We start from the raw sequence: 19,843 nt of genomic DNA, 5'->3' as shown, positions 1-19,843 counted from the left end.
CTGGTTGTGAGTTTAGTAAGGACCTTGGGGTTCTGTTAGTTGAATATATTTTATCATGTTTACTAATTTTTCGAACTTTTTTATATAATATATTATGTATTCCATCTATGACTATATCTAAAGTAAAATTGTTATCGTATTACTAAACTAAATATAGTTTAGTAAACTAATATAACACTTCATATAAGATTCAAATGTTCTTTTAAATGCGTAAAACGATTAAGGGGCTCTAAAATACCTAAATACATTTTATTTATTTGTTAGCTTGCATAATATAAGTTACTATAGTCCTGTGAAAACTATACGTATTTAATTCCTAATTCTTTTACCAGCATTTATGTTGAAAGCTTTAAAAAGCTCGAACTTACACAATAGTTCATTACTCGTGTTATTTCACTGCAGTCAAAAAAACTCATAAAAATGTCGCGTCCCCTTTTTTTACGGCATGACGCACGCCATGTGAACTTCCTTCCATTGTCAGTATCACCACCTAATATTATGGTGAATGAAGTACTGATATTTTGTACTGACTAAATATATTGTATGAAAATATTAAATATAAATAAGTCTAATATATGAAATAAAATATTTTAAAACTAGCTGTCGCCGGGAACTTCGTTTCGCCTTGATATTTTTTTCTTAGCCTACCGTTTTTAGTAGCTACATACATATCAAACATCTTGTTATGCACTTAAAACTATTTTTTTTTAAATTCAAACTTTCTCTCTATGTAAAACTTCTAAATTGTTCATGAAATAAATACTGGAATTGGTCCAGCCATCTTTGAGATTTGAGCTTAGCATATTTTGCGATTAATTTTACATATAAGATTTACCCATGCATCGATTTAAAAATCAAAGACAATATATATGACCAATCATCTCTATAAGGATTTGGAGTAGGTGTAAACAACGAATCGTCACTTGCTTAGGTCCTGAGGGTATGTAACAAGTCAGGATTCGCTTCATCCTCTTTCATGCCATTTACCATGTACCTCTTCTCCAGTACCTGCTCCTTCTCCTCCTGGTCCAGGTATGTACTCAACCCGATTTCGGCGTCCATGCTTGCCGCGTAAATCTTACTTTATATATAAATATGTAAAAAAATGTCTTGTTACAGTGTTGAAAAAAATAAAAATACACATAACCCCTAAATTTCAGCTTTCTATAATAAGCCCATCTCTAATAGCTATATTCTTACCGTAATAATCTTTATATGGCAAATTGATTGCAGCTAGTCAAATGTAAATAAATTCTCGGCCCGAACTTTACTAAATGAAACAAATGAATTTACTGTTCTTAAAACAGAAGCTAAACGTATTCTGCATAACAGGCAATGTGAAATAAGGTTAAATTTAACACAACTTTGCAATTATCTTAATCTATCTTTTGTAACATGCCTAACGGCTTAGATGCTGATGAATCATTTTCTGCTCTTAGCCAATGCAAATACAAAACAATGGTCGTTTTATGTGTCGGTGACCAAAACTAGCGCCATTATTTGTGGCAAATAATACTTTAATGATTTATTAGTGTCTGAACCATACAAACTTACAAAAAGTTAATAGTAAAGTCATATTATTACTTACACACAATTAAGCTGACACATAATATCGTTTACCAGTAATAGAGTAATAAAAACTAATCGCAAAGTATGTTGATAATCACAAAAGTTGAACACGACTGGGATGGACCAAATCGAGTACAAATTAATTTTATTTTCCCGGATATTTTTGGCTTTGGCTATATGCAGCCGTTGTCAAAAAGCATATTGTAAGTTTCTTAGAGAGATTCTTTATTCCCCTATTACTAGGCATTGACGAAGGCATAGCAAATACACATATATGTCTTTACAATGTCTACTACAATGCGTACATATTTATATGCTTATAAAACAAAGCCTTTGTACATAAACTTTCAAAGTGTATTAATTAATATAAGGAATTATTGATAGATGTAACATTGATTACACAAACGGTTTTGCTATAAAAACTCACTGCCAAGCTCCGCCATTCACTATTTACGAGCTATTAAGGTAGGGTTGTCGCTATAGCAGTTTTAAGTTGAAATTAATATGTTTTATATTTGTAGTTTATGGTTTTTCAGTAATAGGTTTTCTAGTGTCGGAATATATTTGTGCAGTATACTGTGCTGCCTTTCGTAAAAACAATTGTCATCGTTGTTATTGATTAAATTTATAATTAATATGTTATATAGAAATATCTCTTGAAAGTGATTTCTAATGTCTTCTTTCTTTTCTTTTCTTTATCTCCTATAACCCCTAGGTGGGGCAGAGGGCGTCCACAGCAAGTCTCCATCCCGTTCGGTCTTGCGCCTCGTGTTTCACCTCGCTCCAAGCCTTACCAGCTCTCTTTACCTCGTCCGCTACTGTACGGCGCCAGGTTTGTTTGGGACGGCCACGCCTTCGCTTTCCTTGCGGGTTCCAATCAAGCGCCTGCTTGGGAATATGATTGGGATCCCTTCGAAGTGTATGGCCTATCCAATTCCACTTGCGCCTCTTGATCTGCTGACTGACCGGGGTTTCTCGGCAGCGCTCCTAAAGTTGCTCGTTGGAGATTTTTTCAGGCCAGTAGATACCCAGAATATGGCGAAGACAGCGGTTGACGAAGACTTGGAGTCGGTGCGAGATGTCTTTGGTGATTTCTAATGTACATACTTTTATATTGCTTCTGCATATATAGTCAAAACCGTTTACGACATACCGTTTATATTGACCAAAATTAAAGGTTCCGACTGAATTCGGCTTTTACTATCGAATATGAGAAGTCCCTTCGGTGTCGTTATAACAAATTTTGACTGTAACTACGTCTCTATGAACGTTGCGAAAAACTGAATATAATGTATGAAATTCAAGAAGTTTTCAAGGGAAATTTCTTTGATAACAATAAAAAAAATGAAATAGCATAAAATATAAATACCATTCTACGTTTTTTTATGTTGGTAACCCTATAAAATGCGTGTTTACGGTTATTCAGTGCCATATAATTGTGACTATAATATCTGTTAGAGACATTTTTAAGATATCTATCTGCTAATTAGCTGGTTAATTTTTTTACACAATATTGCATTTTAAACGTGTTATATAAAATACAATATACATAGTGAATTGATATCATATCTTATAATTGTGGTTGTAAACAAAATATAGCGTGTGAGACACGAGATACATATAAAAATATATTTGTCTCTTTCTATTTTTATTATTATTCTAAATCAAAGAACCTGAAGACGCGCAGGCGTTGTAATGCATCATAGGTATCTTCGACTATCATCGAAAACCTAGAGGTTTTTCATCAACTAAGTACCTAATTAAGCTTAAATTTGGACAAACATACACCATAACTTTATTTGTTTAATAACTTGCAATAATTATTTATTTTGATTAATACCAAATATATACTGGTTGTGGTTTGAATGTGTTATTATGGTAGCTACATATATGTATACTTACCATCACTATGTGAAACCAGCTGCCCACTGAATCAATTCGATTTAGGGTCCTTCAAGAATAAAGCGTACCAATTATTAAAAGGCCGGCAACGGTCTCGCCGCGTCTCAGTGTAGTGTTCATGGGCGGCGGTATCACTTAACACCAGGTGAGCCTCCTGCCCGTTTGCGCCCTGTCCTTTTAATCATACTATGTGATTTATGGATTACAAGAAATCTTATTCGTCAGTACATAATAAAAAATTATCTTATATATAATAAGGCTGTATACAAATTAACAATTCGTAACAGCATCGTAATATGAGACAGTTACAGACTTCCTCCGTTATATAGGTCCATTTCGCAAGACGCTAACTATAGGTACTACATCGATGATTTTCAATTTACCCAAAGAAACCTGTTAAAGTTAATGAAACATAATAAATCCTAAGTATTCATAACAGTTACAAACTGCTGCTTACAAAACAAAGAAAATAAACCCTTGGTAAATTGAAAATTATGAGGAAACATAAATCTTCAAGTCCGTTAACTAATTCCCGTTGAGATAACGCAATCCTATGACCCGTGGTAAATCTTACCTTATCACGTCTTACCGTGTTAGGAATCAAGCTTGCGAACACGTTGCTTCCAAAGAATTTGCTGCGTTATTACCCGTTTATCCAAGACCTTCACATCTATAGAAAGAAATGTCAATTAAACTAATATGATTGAGAATAAAAGCCTAGATGACTTACGTATGTAAAACCACAGTCCTTGTTTAGGGGGAGTCGTAAATAAATATACTGAATTGTATATACAACAAATATCTACTAAGGAACAAAAGGCGACTAATAAAATATATTGAAACCAGTTTATCGATATTTCAAGAGCATTAGTAATGTTTAAGGTTGTGTGACGGTAGTTAAATGCCGGTAGTAACCTTTGAGGCATACAACTTTTTTATCGGGCATAATTTTTAGAGTAGTTATCGTTTCCGGTTTAGCTATTAGCATTACTATTTCCACCTCCACTTTTGAATGTGCTCTGCACCTCGACAGCACCTTTGCACATTGGATCCAGTTGTTGCACTAATTAAATCAGTCGTCAGAGATCGTTAGCCCTTCCACATGACCCTGGATGACAAGCAGTTTAAAATGTCATGTCTTTGTTTAAAAACAAGTATGTAATAGTAATACAAATATATAATTTTTAATCACATGGAAATTCAATGTCTTCAAATGAAGTAGCTGCCGCATTTACTGTGGAAATTGAGAAATAATATTGTCCTTTAGCATGAAAATTCTAGAAATTAGATTTTGAGTTTACTATCAGAGAGAAATCCCGAGTTAGAAGTTGCTATATTAAATTTCTGTATTGCGAAATGGACCTACATAACTGAGGAAGTCTGTAACTGTCCCATATAACGATGTTGTTTATAGACGAATTGACGAACTTTGCGTTGTGTGCATTGTATTGCGTATATTTTGATTATTAGTTAGAATAGAAATTCTTAATTCTTAACCGTATAATTTTCAAAGTCTTGCTAACACAAATGTGTGCTGTGTATCATCTTCTATTGTAGCTAGGATAATAATTTAACTCATTGAAAATGACAATTACAAATTAAGTACTAATTATAACGATTACATTTTTATTATAATAATTACTATCATTATTTTAGAGTATTGTTAATACTATATGTTTGTGTGTTATTCAAGATAAATAATTGCACAAGTAAAAAAAATAATCAGTGGCGTTACAAACCTTTTTAGGTCCAAGCCTCAAATTTCTGTATTTGTTGACTGATCAATCGAAGAATCTAATCGAAATTATTATTATTTGACAATTATATTAATTGGCATCGAAAAAAAGCCATGTTTTAATATTTTTATTGCTTCGAATCCCAGACGACACAATAATTTTTCGAAAATCATTAAATGATAAATACTTACTTTTAAAAAAATAAAAGAAGTATTTTTCCAGCAAAATACCCTATCTACGTTATTTAAGGTACTTAGATCCGTTGATAAGTCTTAAGACGTCCCATTCTTCTCAGCACGAGTCGAACAACCGTAATTAAAAACGCCATTAATTCGTTACAAAACTTTAACCGCTAAGTTTGTGTTGCAATGTGCTAATTGTTAACTAAACTAGGCCGATCTAAAAGTGTCTAAAACAACGCGTGTGGCGTTACACTACTTTGGTCGTTGATTTCATTTTCGGCAACTTTAAAATTTTACAAATTTTGACAATTCATTATGGATCTATGATATTTTAATTATAACTTTGTGGCTATGCAGGTCTTAATCGTGGTATTCCATTTGCCATAGAAATCTGAACGATTGTTATTTTCATATAGCCGGTTCGATTACCAGGTGTGTATTTAAAAATCAAATTTTGCCATTTAAAAAATGTCTCTTTGAGCCTAATTTTGCTTACAGTATTTTACTTTAGGTGGCTGACTCCACCATACGTGTTTTTTGTTTGTTTGTTATTTCAGTAACTTTGTTTCATACGTTGTAGATTAACTATTGAAATATGTAATAATAAAAATCATATTAAAACCAATTATAAAAAAAGGTCTAAATGGCGGTAAGCGACTTTTGTACAATGTAAAAATATTGCTTTGTTTTATTTGCTTAAATTTAGTGGGCTAGTTTTATTAAATTTATTGTCACGGTAATTGAAAAAAATGTGGCAATTGTTAGGTCGTTGGTCTATATCTAGGCTTAACCAGGCGTGGTTTATATGATGCCAAAATTAAAATCTACTACTACTACGGGTATATAAATAACTCAAATGTATGATAATATCGTTTTAGAACTAAAAAATTTGATTGTTTAGGAGTTCGTAAAGTATATGATTGAATAACTTATGAATTCAAGAGAGATTTCTCACACTTTAAATATTTAAAAGATAAAAGATAATAATAGTAATAATGATAATGTAATATACGGTTATGTAAGCTATGTTGAACATTGCCGCCATGTAAGACCGCTCTTACGGTAACAATTCGCAAAGCACAATGTGAAGTTGATGAGGAAACCAGTAACACGCTTTATTGAATGATATTAGGTCAAATAAATTGCTAAGGCTGAGCTAATACTAGTATAGACCCGGTAGTTAAGCACTCAACCCCGAGGGCGAGGGATTCGAACTCTGTGCATTTTCGATACATGTATTAAAGAAAGTATCTTCGATCAGCAGATTGGAGCCAAAAAGTCGATAGCTATGTAAATAGCTATTGTGTCGGTGGTTTAATATTTAATATTATTCTATTTTTGGCTGTTTAGTACAATTGTTTTTCGTTATTTATAAATCATGTTATCTGGATTACAAAAATGGATTGTATGCTTTTTATTCACAACGATTTAGCGTAATCCATTAAAACCATTAATAGATTTTATATGGAACATTACATATATGTAAATTAATTAATAATTATCTGTTGTTACAGGAAATCCGGCGGCGGAATTTAGGCGACACACTCTAGTCAGACCATTACTGCATCATGCGAGAACTAAGCGACAGATAACGTCTACTAAGGATACGGTAAGCATTTTACAATTTGGTGATATATATGCCATGGCGCAGTTGTAAGTGCAATTGTACAGTAACAGTAACAAATAATTGTTTCGGGGTTGTTACGAGTGTAGCGACTCCTACACCCTGCCATCACGCCATCCCCTGAAAAGCGCTGACAAAGTTATTCCGCCTACAGATATTTACCTTCGAGCCAGTCAGTGGTAAAAGGTCAAGGAAGCTCCCTTTAGGTTGAAACAGTACACCATCCTTCCATCTAGAACTTTATTATATTTCGGAAAACAGTCAAAAATGTTAACGACGACATCGTTTAGAAGAACATATCGGTTATATGACCGAAATCAAATAATCACGGCTGAATTCTATTGCATTAGGTACATGAACAACGTCATCGGCTATTACGACTATCAGTTTATACGACCAAATATATGTAGTCGCTTCGAAGTCGTTATAACAGATTTTGACTGTAGTTGTAAAATTAGACTTTCAAATACTGCATTGAGAATCGAAAGGTCTAATATCTCTGTTTATACAACTATAAATTTCATTTAAGGATATTAACTCTCGCTATGGTTTCTGGCAATCGAAACTAATTTAATATAATAAACTCGCTTTTATTTACGTTTATTTAATGTGTAAAAGAGTAAACATTGTATAATTTATGTTAACAAACACTCCAACTAAAAACTTTCGAGAGATTTCTAACAATATATGCTTATTGTTTCAAAAGGTGTTATAAATATTTATGTTTGCAAATGCTTATGCTATCGTTAACTTTAAAGAACTACTTTCGAAATGTGAGTCAAATGTACGCAAGCATAAGTTTAAAAAATATCCGAAAGACCAACAAAGTATGCTTTTGTTTATTATTTTTAATGCGCAGCTTGAAAATTAAAACGACTGATAGTTTATTGGGAAATAATTTGCGACAATGTATTAAGATTTTTTTGGACACATGGGCACACGGACTCTATGCCAGAGGGCACGCGAGTGCGATGCCGGCCTTTTATGATGAATAGTTTTTGACTTGTGATAACTCGTCACTGTGAAAGTAGCCTTTTAAAAAATGTTAACTGAAATGTTACTTAATTTAGAGAAATAACTAGTACCATGATTAAAAGTAGAGTTTCTCTTTGTAGAAAGCAATACAAAACTCTAAATGCGCATGGAACCTGCCCTCAAAAGTTGTATCTGGGACCTGACCCACACCAAAATCTCTGCTATTCAGAGATTGGGTTAGCAACATCAACTATAATGAAAACGCAATAGGTACTCGAGTAGTTCCAACAAAGCCGCGTTACAGAGGCTCCGGGGTCGCTGTCGCATACTATCAGGACCTCAACGGCATGTTAAACGCTAAAACCTCCGGTACAGTATATATACACATAGGAAGAAGGAGATGGATATATCTTTTCCTATTTACTCCGTCTTCTACCCTTAGGATTCGCCCTAAAGCGCTCCTATAGGAGACAGCAGAACGAGAGACGTGTTATGTTATAACATAACTTGCTCACAGAAGGATACTGCATTCCATACCTCGTCACTGCCGGCCATTTTTTGTAGATAATAACTAGAACATAAGGCAAAGCAAGGTTACCCATCACAGAAAAAGATTATGACGTAGCTGAAACCACTGCGGAACCTGAGCAAGGAACCTGCACCAAAATATAAAGCTTACTACGTTCTTCTTCAACAGCGCTTCAATATTGAGGTTTCGTACCATGTATTTTCAAGATTGCAGCATCAAGATAACCTTTTAATATCTATTGAAGTTACTGAGTAAGCTTCCTGAGGTTATAGTAGTAACTTATCTGGTTGGTGTGGTACAGCAACTGATAGCATTGCTTATATCTAACAAATGTGTCGTTTTTTATGATATATTGCTGACGGGTTGTAAATGTCATGCAATTGGTTCCGCCTTATCAAGGGGATATAATCTTAATGCAGTGAGAAGCTCTTTTGATTTCTCTTAGTTAAGTATAATAAGGAACCTGAGGTATCCGGTATCCTTTATGCCAACAAAATCCTTATGGAGTAGAAAAAAAATTGTCATGTTATCAAAAAACTGATGAATGAAACGACGTCTGTAACCGACACCGTGGTGGATATTTTTTACCTATGATTACTTATTAATACAGAGAAAATCTGTTATAACAACATCAAAGGGACCACTATATTTGGTCGTAAAAACCGATAACGTTATTCTAGTCATATATAATCATATATAACCGGTATGTTTTTCTAAACAATGTCGTTGTAAACGGTTTTGACTGTATTTATCTCCAAATCTTACTTTTTAGTTCGTTTAAAAATTTAATAATTGACGTCAATTATTTACAATACAAAGTTCTTGTCAAAAACGTTATAGTTGTTGAAAATATATTTTAAATAAAAAAAATACCAAAAGGTTAAGAAAACTAGCCTTGGTAATTTCCCGCTACCCTTTAAAGTGTGTATCACAAAAAGGAAAACAACAAAGTCATTATACTATTTGTACGGACTTGTTTATTCTTGTTTTAAAATTAGCGTTTTAGAACAGTTTAATTTATTTTAAATTATAGTTTCACAAGGTTTTGTTGGTTATTAATGACCGCAAACTTTAATATTTTGGTCCGTATCATTGAGAAATCAAACCTAACAGACCGTAAATGGCATTTTAATCATGAATTTATTTAAAGTTTTTGTTTATTTTAAATTCAAAACCTTTGGTTACGTCATTTGTTTGAGTGATTTTTTTTTATTTGCGGGTAAGTCACGTATAGGTTAGACATAAGACCAGGTACTTACCCTCATTTTTCATGAAACAATTTTTTTTTCCTTGTGGCTTTAGCAACTCTCATCCCTAAGATCGTAGGTTTGATCCTCGACTGTGCACGAATGTCTATGTGCGCCTTCATGCAATGCGCATTGACGGGCTGTGACTATATTCTGTGCGATAAAAGCGTAGACATTGTTATTTAAATAACTATTCTTATTAACATGGACAAGATTACAATATGGTTCAAAACGTGTATAGTTTTACAATAGACGTAGTATGTAAAAATATTCAATTTTACGTCTTTGTGTGCGACTTAAATACTAGTTCATTAATCTAAAATCTCCTAATAACTGTATTATTTATTCTGTGCTAATAATATCTCAAACCATCCGTTTGTTGGAGTCTTATTCGACAATTCTATTCAAAAGTTTTAAAAGGTAAAAACCGCTTGTGCATACAATTAGATTAAGATTCTTTTGTGTATTGTCCCGTATATGGGTGCGGTTCAAAAAGGGATACTTTTTATTCCATATGATGTCTTTTGAAATCGTTTGTGATCTTTGTTTTTCTCTCACAAATGCCAATCATAAGGAGATTTTATATCTGCACTGATACAATTTTAAGTTTTTGTATATCTATATACAATAATATAAATATCATAGAAATCAATAGAGAGAAAATTATTGAGAAATAAACAATAATATTAAAGAGTTGTTTTTCAAATCAAATAACTAATTATTAATAATATTACTATTCTCATATTATATTACATGTTACAATACTCTACTGTTCATTTGATTTTGGCTTAAAAAAGAGGCTTTATATATTTATTTATACAAACTCTAATGGTTTTTCATTATATTTTTAGGCTGGTATACACCACCCCGAATTGACGTTAAACATAGCAAAGGGAGAGGAAGACTATGTGCTGGACCTTCGGCTGAATGATCAAGTAGTTGCAGGCGATCACGTCGTCAGCTACCAGAAAAATGGGGAGACTATACTACATAAACCTAGCAGAGAGGTCAGTAAAGAGATTAATATAATAAAAAAGAAAACAATGCTTGGACAGTTCAGATAGAAGATAAGATAGAATCTAGTTTTCGCGAGAGGTCATCCAGTCAAAATTTTGTATGTATTTTGTTTATAAATTAGTTTGTATTTATAATAAACTTGTAAAATTACAAATTCTTAAAAATCTACTTACATTTAAAATTTGATTATGTCCCTGTCCGGATCACAGGTAAGGTAATCCGTCCTTTACAAACATGCAATATTGGAATGGTTTTATAAGAGGCAAATTCCTAGATTATATTATTATTCGAACTCGAATTTCTTTTTTCCTTCTATTGCCAATAAGGGCATTAGATTTCAAGTACTTTTTAAGAAATGCTAGCTGACCCGGTTAGCTTCGTTATCAGTAATAATATTACTAAGTTGTTACTTTAGTTATACTTATTTTAGGATTTAATTAAGGCTAGGTTGTGCAAATACAGACATGTTTTATTGCTTCCCATTGCGGAAGAATAGCAGTTTTATAATTTAGGCCTCTATTCTTTAGCGCCAATATTGCGATGCTGCAAGTATTTTCTGATATACAACATTTTTTGATGAAGCAGCACATGTCTTCAGTCGAGTTCAAAGCCTGGTTATGCATCTCCTCGTTTGCGAACAGACGGCACCACATGATGTTTGCATTCGTACAATTAATTGATTAGTATTCGATAACTTATCCCACATTTTATTACTTATTCTATTTTTCGGAGCGGACAAGAATCCACAAAAAAAGTGAAAAACATTGGTCCAGCCGATCTTGAGTTATAAGTGGTGTAACTGGCACGACTTTGTTTTATATATTTAGATTATAATTAACTTACAACAATGATTTTTCAGGAACTGAACATATGTCAATATAGGGGTACGGTTAGGGGCCGAGAGGGGAGTTCTGTGGCGATATCCACCTGCCATGGGTTTAGCGGAATCATATTCGACGGCAAAAAGTTGATGTACATCGAACCTGCTGAAGGTAGGCCTGGTTTAAGGTTTCGTAATGATTAATTCTGCGACTTATAACAATTACTTATGTTAGTTAGGATATTTATAGAGAAACTAGTAGAAGATTATTGAGTGTAGTAAATAAGTTTATATATATAGTTTTAAAGTAAAAATTAAGGAAAAGGATTTAGTAATGAAAAAAACATGTGGGTAGTGTAAATTTTTATCATAGTAACTCAAACTCAAAAATATCTTTTTTCATATAGGTAAACATGTACACTTATGAACGTCAAAAAAACAAATTTAATTAATTGTAAATTTACATTTACAACCAGTTCGCAAGTCAAGGGCGTAGTAGCGTAGTAGTAGTATTATACATTTTGTATCAGTATATTTGTAATCCTTAAACAATAAAACCACTATCAATATTCACGTTACCATAGATAGATTTATTATTTCGTATAAATTACATCTAGTTCTTTATATAATCAAATTATGCAGGTGTGGCGTATTGAATGAATAATATGGTACCTCCCGTGCCAGTACGTTTTATAGTTATATAAGTCTTTGGGTTTTCAAAGTACTCGATTTTTTGGATTAAAAAAAATTACACCTTTGCCACTCTTCCTGCTGATTATAATATTTATTATTAAAACAACTAAAATGTAGAGAATAATATAACCTTCACCTCACCTAATTTCACTACGTTATACATTATTATTATTATTATTATAATGCGTGTGGTTAGGATAAGAAGAAATCATCTCATTTATTTTTTAAATATGTGATGACAAGATTTTTAGGAAGTAGCATGTAACTCCATTTATTTCCAGATAACAATCTGGACTCCCAACACTACATATACGACCATTCGGACTTGAAGAGCAACTTCAAATGTGGCTACGAGGGCGGTGTTACCAGCAATAAAAGCTATGACCCGGAACTAATGGAGAAATATACTTCTGAACAGAATATTAATAAAATTCGAGCATCACGGGTAAATATTTGTAGTCCTTTACCTTATCTGTGAAAACTTGTCCACTGACAAGTGTCAGTGTTCACTATTACAGACTGTATCACAATTTCGTCTTATGTGTTGTCAAATATGAAAAAGTTCTATCATCAAACATTACTTGACAGCTCTTGAAACTAGATGAACTAACATTATATTTTAAAGTCGACAATTATTCTTTAGTTTAAATTTAAAACATTGTGAAGGATATTTTTATTTTTTAAACAGTCTTTTTACTAAACCGACTAAAGTAATATTTAAGGTCGAGGTTATATATGCCTTGACCAAAAGCCTCTCCTTACATCCTTCAAATTTAACTCATGCCTGCAATTCTCTTACAGTACAAACGAGAGACTTTCGAAGACACCCAAGTCCGCGGACCATTCAATGCCAACAAGCTTTCACGTTACGTTGAACTCGTGTTGGTGGCTGATAATCGTGAGTTTAAAGTCAATGGAGAGAGTCTGGAGCTGGTACACCATAGGTTCAAAGACGTTGCCAATATTATTAATTCGGTACGTACGGATTTCAAACACTTAAATTTATATTGATTACATCTGTAGCGGCGAAGACCAAGAAAAATAGGCCGAGGGTCAAGTGGAATGCGGCGTAAAAATATGGAAACTAAAACTAAAATATAGTCCTCAGTCTCTTCACTAGTCTCCGTGGGAGAAGACCACAAATAGCGCGTGACCTTGCGATAAATTTTTTACAATTATTAATTCCATCCATTCCAGGTATACGCTCCCCTAAATATCTTCATAGCGCTAGTCGGTATAGTGGTCTGGAGTGAGGGAGACGAAATCAAGCTAGAGGAGGATGGTGATAAGACGTTAACTGCCTTTCTGCATTACCGACGGGATCGGCTTTTGAGGGATATACCTAATGACAACGCCCATTTGTTGACGTAAGTTATACAACCTTATTCCATAATATATATATATATATATATAGTGACATATAGATATATTAATATATATTTATATAATTTTTTAACTTTTAAATGAGATAAAATTGTAAAACAACAACAATTATTTCAATGAATTTAGACGTTAACATTAATTTCATTAAAATGAATCAAATCCAGAAACGCAGTTTATGACGCCCTCATTATCTAATTGTAAGAAAGTATAGAACAATTTCGGTAAAAAGTGCAGACAGCCTGGCAATATTTATCTCTCTCTTCTATGAATTCTGGTATATTAGTTCTCATGTGACAATTCCAATTTCTGTTATCAGAATATTATACCTAAACGGCAACATTGTTGTATACTTGATACGTTTTCTTGACTACAATGACATGACTATAGATATCTATGTCTAATGAACTTTCTCGAGCGACTCTATGAATATTTATTGGATGCATATAGTGCCATATAAATATTGTTACTTTTGGTACTGAAAGTATCTGTACTTAAACTAAGTACGATTGTATTTTCAGCCAGCAGAAATTCAAGGATGGCGTAGTGGGAAAGGCGTTAAAGGGCCCGATCTGCACATACAATTTCTCTGGGGGTGTGGCCACAAACCACTCTAACGTTATAGGCCTGGTAGCGACCACCATTGCCCACGAAATGGGGCATAACTTTGGCATGGAGCATGACACGGAGGCAGATTGCAAATGCCCTGATGAAAAGTGTATTATGAGCCCTTCTAGTACATCTGTGACTCCGACGCATTGGTCCTCTTGCAGCCTTAGATCGTTGGCTTTGTCGTTTGAGAGGGGGATGGATTATTGTTTACGGTAAGTTAAGTTGAGGTAACTGCGTTACAAAACTAATGTAAAGTGTAAAACTAAAAATTAATAAATAAGAAAATTAAAAAAAAGCTTTAATTAGGATTTTATATACATATTTTTTTGTATTCTGCATGTATGTATCTATAGGCTATTTATTATTATAGCTTGTAAATAATTAATATTTAAAAATATTAATTTTATATGTCCGTTACTTGACATACATGGTGGGATTGTAGCCCAGTCATATTAGGTAAGAAAAGGGGTCAACCTCGGAATGAAAGATAATAAGCTGCAAATTGGTATGAACCTTTGTTTTGTCATTCTAAATGTTGTCTCAAAAGTCACAATCGTTATCGTGTCCGCGTCTTAAGATATTCAAGGTCAAAGGTCACAAAAATCGGTTTTTCGCGAATATCTGGCTTCCTATCGGTTGAATGAGATTTGCATTAATTATAAAAGTTGTAGGCTATAAAATTCCCTACAACTTTTGTTTAAACTTTTTTTTCATACGACCAACCGTTTTGAAGTTAGAGCGCGAAGTGCACATCGTACAGTCATAAACCTGTACACTTCCACCAACAAGTGTAGCAGCTCATCAACACATAAAACGTGTCTACTACCAGATTCAAACGTGGTTAGGGAAGGACTTACCCTCAAGAATGGGGCTGGATGCTTGAAAATGAAATCCTGGAGCCCATACGAACGTTATTACCTCCAGCACCAGCCGAACTACTAAACGTAATATTTTGCAATTGCAAAAATGGTTGTGGTTCCCGCTGTGGATGCAGAAAATCAGGGCTACAATGTTCTTTAGCTTGCGGCCAGTGCAACGGACAAGCTTGCCTCAACGCTTCACTGTATCCAAGTAATCCCGATGAAGAAAATACATATGATCCCGATATTCTGGAAGGTTTGGAGATGAACATGACAGATAATGAGGTTGATGACAATGAATCGAACATTTTTGAGCGACAAGAAGAAGAAGAAGACGAAGAAGAAGAAGATAATTAGCTTCCATTTCCAATTTCATTACAATTAAAATCAACAAAGATACTTTTGATATTTGAACTCACATTTTGATAAATGTATATTATGCCGTATTTAATAATAAATAAAAATATGTGTAAAATATATACTCTTACTATCATTTTAACTTAAAATAAAACTAAAATATATAATCCAGAATTAATAATATTTTATACTTAAATAGTTAAATATGAATAATTATATATAAATAATCAAGTTACTTACTTTAATTAAATATAAATAATTAATAGTTAGTACATAAATAATAGGCATTGTTTAATAATTATAATTTCCAAGTAAATAATTGACTTTATAACGTACTGATAACCATAACTCACGCTTGACCTTGCATTAGGCCGTATATGACTGTACGATGTGCACTTCGCGCTCTACCTTCAAAACGGTTGGTCGTATGAAAAAAAAGTTTAAACAAAAGTTGTAGGGAATTTTATAGCCTACAACTTTTATAATAAATGCAAATCTCATTTAACCGATAGGAAGCCAGATATTCGCGAAAAACCGATTTTTGTGACCTTTGACCTTGAATATCTTGAGACGCGGACACGATAACGATTGTGACTTTTGAGACAACATTTAGAATGACAAAACAAAGGTTCATACCAATTTGCAGCTTATTATCTTTCATTCCGAGGTGAAAGCCCTAATATGACTGGGCTATTGGTCGAATAAGATTTAACATTAATCTATTTTTGTTTGGTGTGGTATTTTGTCAGAAAATAATTTTGATCTAATTATATTGCATAATTTCCGAATTATACGTAAAACTTAATGTTTTTTTATATGAAATTATGAACGGTTAATTTTTAAAGCATTAGCAATTAACACATTTAAAAATAAAAAAAACTACTGCAAAACTTAAATGTTTTGTAGTGAATAACAAATATAATTTGTTAATACTCTGACAGGAACAAGCCAAAGAGTCTCTACGATTCGCCAACATGCGGCAACGGCTTTCTCGAGCCGGGCGAAGAGTGCGACTGCGGCCTGATCCCTTTGGCCGCGTGCACGTCCTGCTGCGATCATTATACGTGCACGTTGCGAGCGAACGCTACGTGCGCGGTGGGAGAGTGTTGTAATACTGAGGTCAGTTTTACTGTTATCTTAACGTTGTTTGTTTATTGATATTTTTTTAAGTTTTATGGTTCAATTTTCTTATTTATTTAGGATTTAGTTAGAAGTTTAATACGATACCATATGTCAGAAACGGCAGAAGGCTGATCCTGTTATTATAAATACCCATAAAAGCAAGGTTATTTATTTCAAACCGAAATGACACACACACTAGACACATAAACCATTTGTTTATATTTTTAGACTTGTAGACCGAAATCAGCTGGCACAGTATGTCGCAGTGCAGACAAAGAGTGTGACCTACCCGAATTTTGTTCGGGCACTTCGGAGTTCTGCCCTAAAGACGTTTACAAGATGGATGCCACACCTTGTTCTGATAATCGAGTAAGAATATTTTTTTGTTATATATATATATATATCAAATTCATTAAATTATTTGCTGTTAGAGCGAGAACTCGATGAATTGTAAAATAATAAAATCGGCAATAATAATAAAAATTATAATAACTTTATGTTTGGAAGCCAAAACACAATGCTAATTTAACCATTAAAAAATCTAGGCAAATATTTTTTTGTACTTATTTCACATACAAATTATAAAACTTGTTTTACTTTTGTTCTGACGCGAGAGTTTTCTACTCTTTATCTTATTGAACAAGGTATGATATTTTAATATTTCAGGCGTACTGTGTTCGTGGTTCATGTCGTACTCATACAGACCAATGCAAGTTGCTTTGGGGTTCCACCGGGGAGAGCTCAGACCAGCGATGCTACCAATCCATGAACATTAAAGGGGATAAGTAAGTCTTAGGTTTGGTCTTGGGTTATAGAATGGGGCAAATAGGCTCATCTGATGTTATGTTTTTTTCTTTTTTTTTTAATGAGGTGAAAATGCACTTATCAGGCCCGCATCAAGAACGTCGAACTTGACTGTAGGGGGGCTGGGTCTACACTCAAATCCCTCTGCTATTCAGAGGGGTAGTGAGACCCCACCCACTAACCACCCACAAAAACACCTCAGCCCATCACACGCCCTTAAAATGGGCCCTCGGGGTTCGTTCGGCATTTTACCTAAGGATCTAATGTTATGCTAGGTTAGGTTAGGTTATACCGCGAGTGCATTGCCGGCCTTTGATAATTGGTACACTTTTTTCTTGAAGGACCCTAATACGATGTCAGAATTTGGTGCATTTTTACAATTGTTTTAAGTTGTCTTGCAGGTTACAGGGAAATATATTTAATACAAACAGTTAATGTTAAATAATTTTTGTTTTACGTGTGACGCTACTTTGGATTTTTATTTTAATAATGGCGAATGCATATAAAATAATTACACTTTTACATAACTCGAAGTTAAACAGTGATTTGTAAGAGTAACTTTTAAGGGATTTTTCATAAGATTTTTTCGATTATAGAAACGGAAATTGTGGGTATCGGCGAGAAAGCACGTCATCGTTCTCTCCATGTGACCCGCAGAACGCATTGTGTGGTCTACTGCAGTGCAAGCATTTAAATGAACGACTGGAGTTTGGCATGGAGTCTGTCTCGTTGCTGTCTGCGACGTTCATCAATAATAACGGTAACGATTATTTTTTTTTTTTTTTTTTTGTTAAGTCTACAACATCTACTGATAATTTTATAAAATCTTATATCTAATATGTATGACAATCCAAACATAAGTTATGCTAAAAAAAATACAATTAAAAACATAAACAAGATAACATAATTACAATTATTATGTATTTTAAATAAAAAAAATGTTTACAAGTTTAAATTTATTATTGATTTTTTTTTATATTATCTGGCCAACTGAACCAACAATTCGTTTAATAATTAAAGCTATGCCGTTGTTAGTGGGTATAAAACTAAAATGTAATGGCTTATTATTTATTTACACTGAATCAACGAACGAATGCCATATGAACAACGAGCACAAATACGTATACGCTTTTTAAGAAAGGAAGAAAATTGGGAAAAAAATTGGGAAAAAAATTGGGAAGTCAAAATTTTTACGCTGAGTATGACTTGAACTTTAGCTCAAACCAAAGACATTTTTTTTGCATTTTTTTTTGCAATTGTAAATTGTGATTTTATGATGTTTATGATATATTATAGAAAAGTCTTGAAGTTAGGCCATGAATGAAAACTCAAGAAATCGTTGCCGCCTTGATATTGTCTCGAAATGAGACAAAATCATACAGTCGTAAATTATTAGGGTCTGGTCCTGTCCGATACAATAGTCAGGATTCATCTCATAGAAGTCAATTTTTTTTAAACCGGAAGGCAGACAATCACTTCCGCCCGATTGGCCCCGTTCTATAAATAAAAGTACGATATAAATATAGACTAGATATATATTGATGTAGATTGTAGACGTTGCGCCTACAAAATGCTGTCTCCGACACTATCGACATAATTATGCTCGCAATTCTTGCTGTGTGAATTCACCACAGTAGTAATGATATTTTTTACACATTTTCATATTGGTATAGTATGTAAGGATAATGTATGTATATCTGTAATACATACATAAATATTAAATAGTCTTCATATCGTTTATATGTAAACTGATTAATTTTCAAGTGCAAAAATTGTTGTTATTCCAATAAAAATAAATAAAATTCTAGGCTCAATTCTACCCTGTCGCACCGCCATGATTGATCTTGGTCTCAGCGATGTTGATCCCGGGATGGTTCCGGATGGAGCCAAATGTGGAAATAATATGGTAAGGATCCATCAAATTAGAATCCAAAATCATTTATCCATTTTGGTCATACAATGTTCACTTATGAACTTCAAAAAAGAAATATCTATTAAATGCTTCTGAATTTATGTTTACTGCCAGTTTTTATATCAAGGGCGTAGAACGTAAGATGCTTACAATTTCACCTAAGACCAAATTTTGTCGTGACCGCTTTCTTAACACTATTAATCAACACGCTTCATCAACAGGCTTTGGCAGACAGATAGTTAAACCTTTTTGACGCTGCTTTATTTAAATCAAAATGCTAGCGACTTCATTGAATATCGATCTTTAATTAACTGTCTAGAGATTCAATTAACTCTCTGGTTTAACAACTTTACTGCGAAATATACACTTAAGAGCGTAGTCTTCGGTACTTAGAGAAGATATTCCAAATCGAATTGAATTCTAAATTTAACTATTTTATTAGGGCTGTGAGTGGGACGGCAACATTAACTCCAATTTTCATAAAACCTTTTAACTAAAGTAC

The 19,843-nt window shown here is 33.3% G+C and overlaps 1 protein-coding gene across 1 annotated transcript in view; it reads left to right on the top strand.

Annotated features, from left to right (window-relative positions):
- LOC111002871 (disintegrin and metalloproteinase domain-containing protein 12) overlaps nt 1-19,843 on the top strand; it is a 56,469-nt gene that overhangs the window by 28,619 nt on the left and 8,007 nt on the right. The window contains exons 2-13 of the mRNA XM_022273135.2: nt 6,904-6,998; nt 10,616-10,771; nt 11,641-11,773; nt 12,576-12,739; nt 13,096-13,269; nt 13,492-13,661; nt 14,196-14,498; nt 16,445-16,622; nt 16,854-16,994; nt 17,292-17,410; nt 18,026-18,189; nt 19,238-19,335. Of these exons, the coding sequence (XP_022128827.2) occupies nt 6,904-6,998; nt 10,616-10,771; nt 11,641-11,773; nt 12,576-12,739; nt 13,096-13,269; nt 13,492-13,661; nt 14,196-14,498; nt 16,445-16,622; nt 16,854-16,994; nt 17,292-17,410; nt 18,026-18,189; nt 19,238-19,335 (1,895 nt within the window). The remainder of the gene's footprint in view (nt 1-6,903; nt 6,999-10,615; nt 10,772-11,640; nt 11,774-12,575; nt 12,740-13,095; nt 13,270-13,491; nt 13,662-14,195; nt 14,499-16,444; nt 16,623-16,853; nt 16,995-17,291; nt 17,411-18,025; nt 18,190-19,237; nt 19,336-19,843) is intronic.

The sequence above is a fragment of the Pieris rapae genome, chromosome 2, assembly GCF_905147795.1.
Source record: "Pieris rapae chromosome 2, ilPieRapa1.1, whole genome shotgun sequence".
In the NCBI taxonomy this organism is placed as follows: domain Eukaryota; kingdom Metazoa; phylum Arthropoda; class Insecta; order Lepidoptera; family Pieridae; genus Pieris; species Pieris rapae.
The sequence above is the reverse complement of the archived record's forward strand: the minus strand, read 5'-3'. Positions and strand labels throughout refer to the sequence as shown.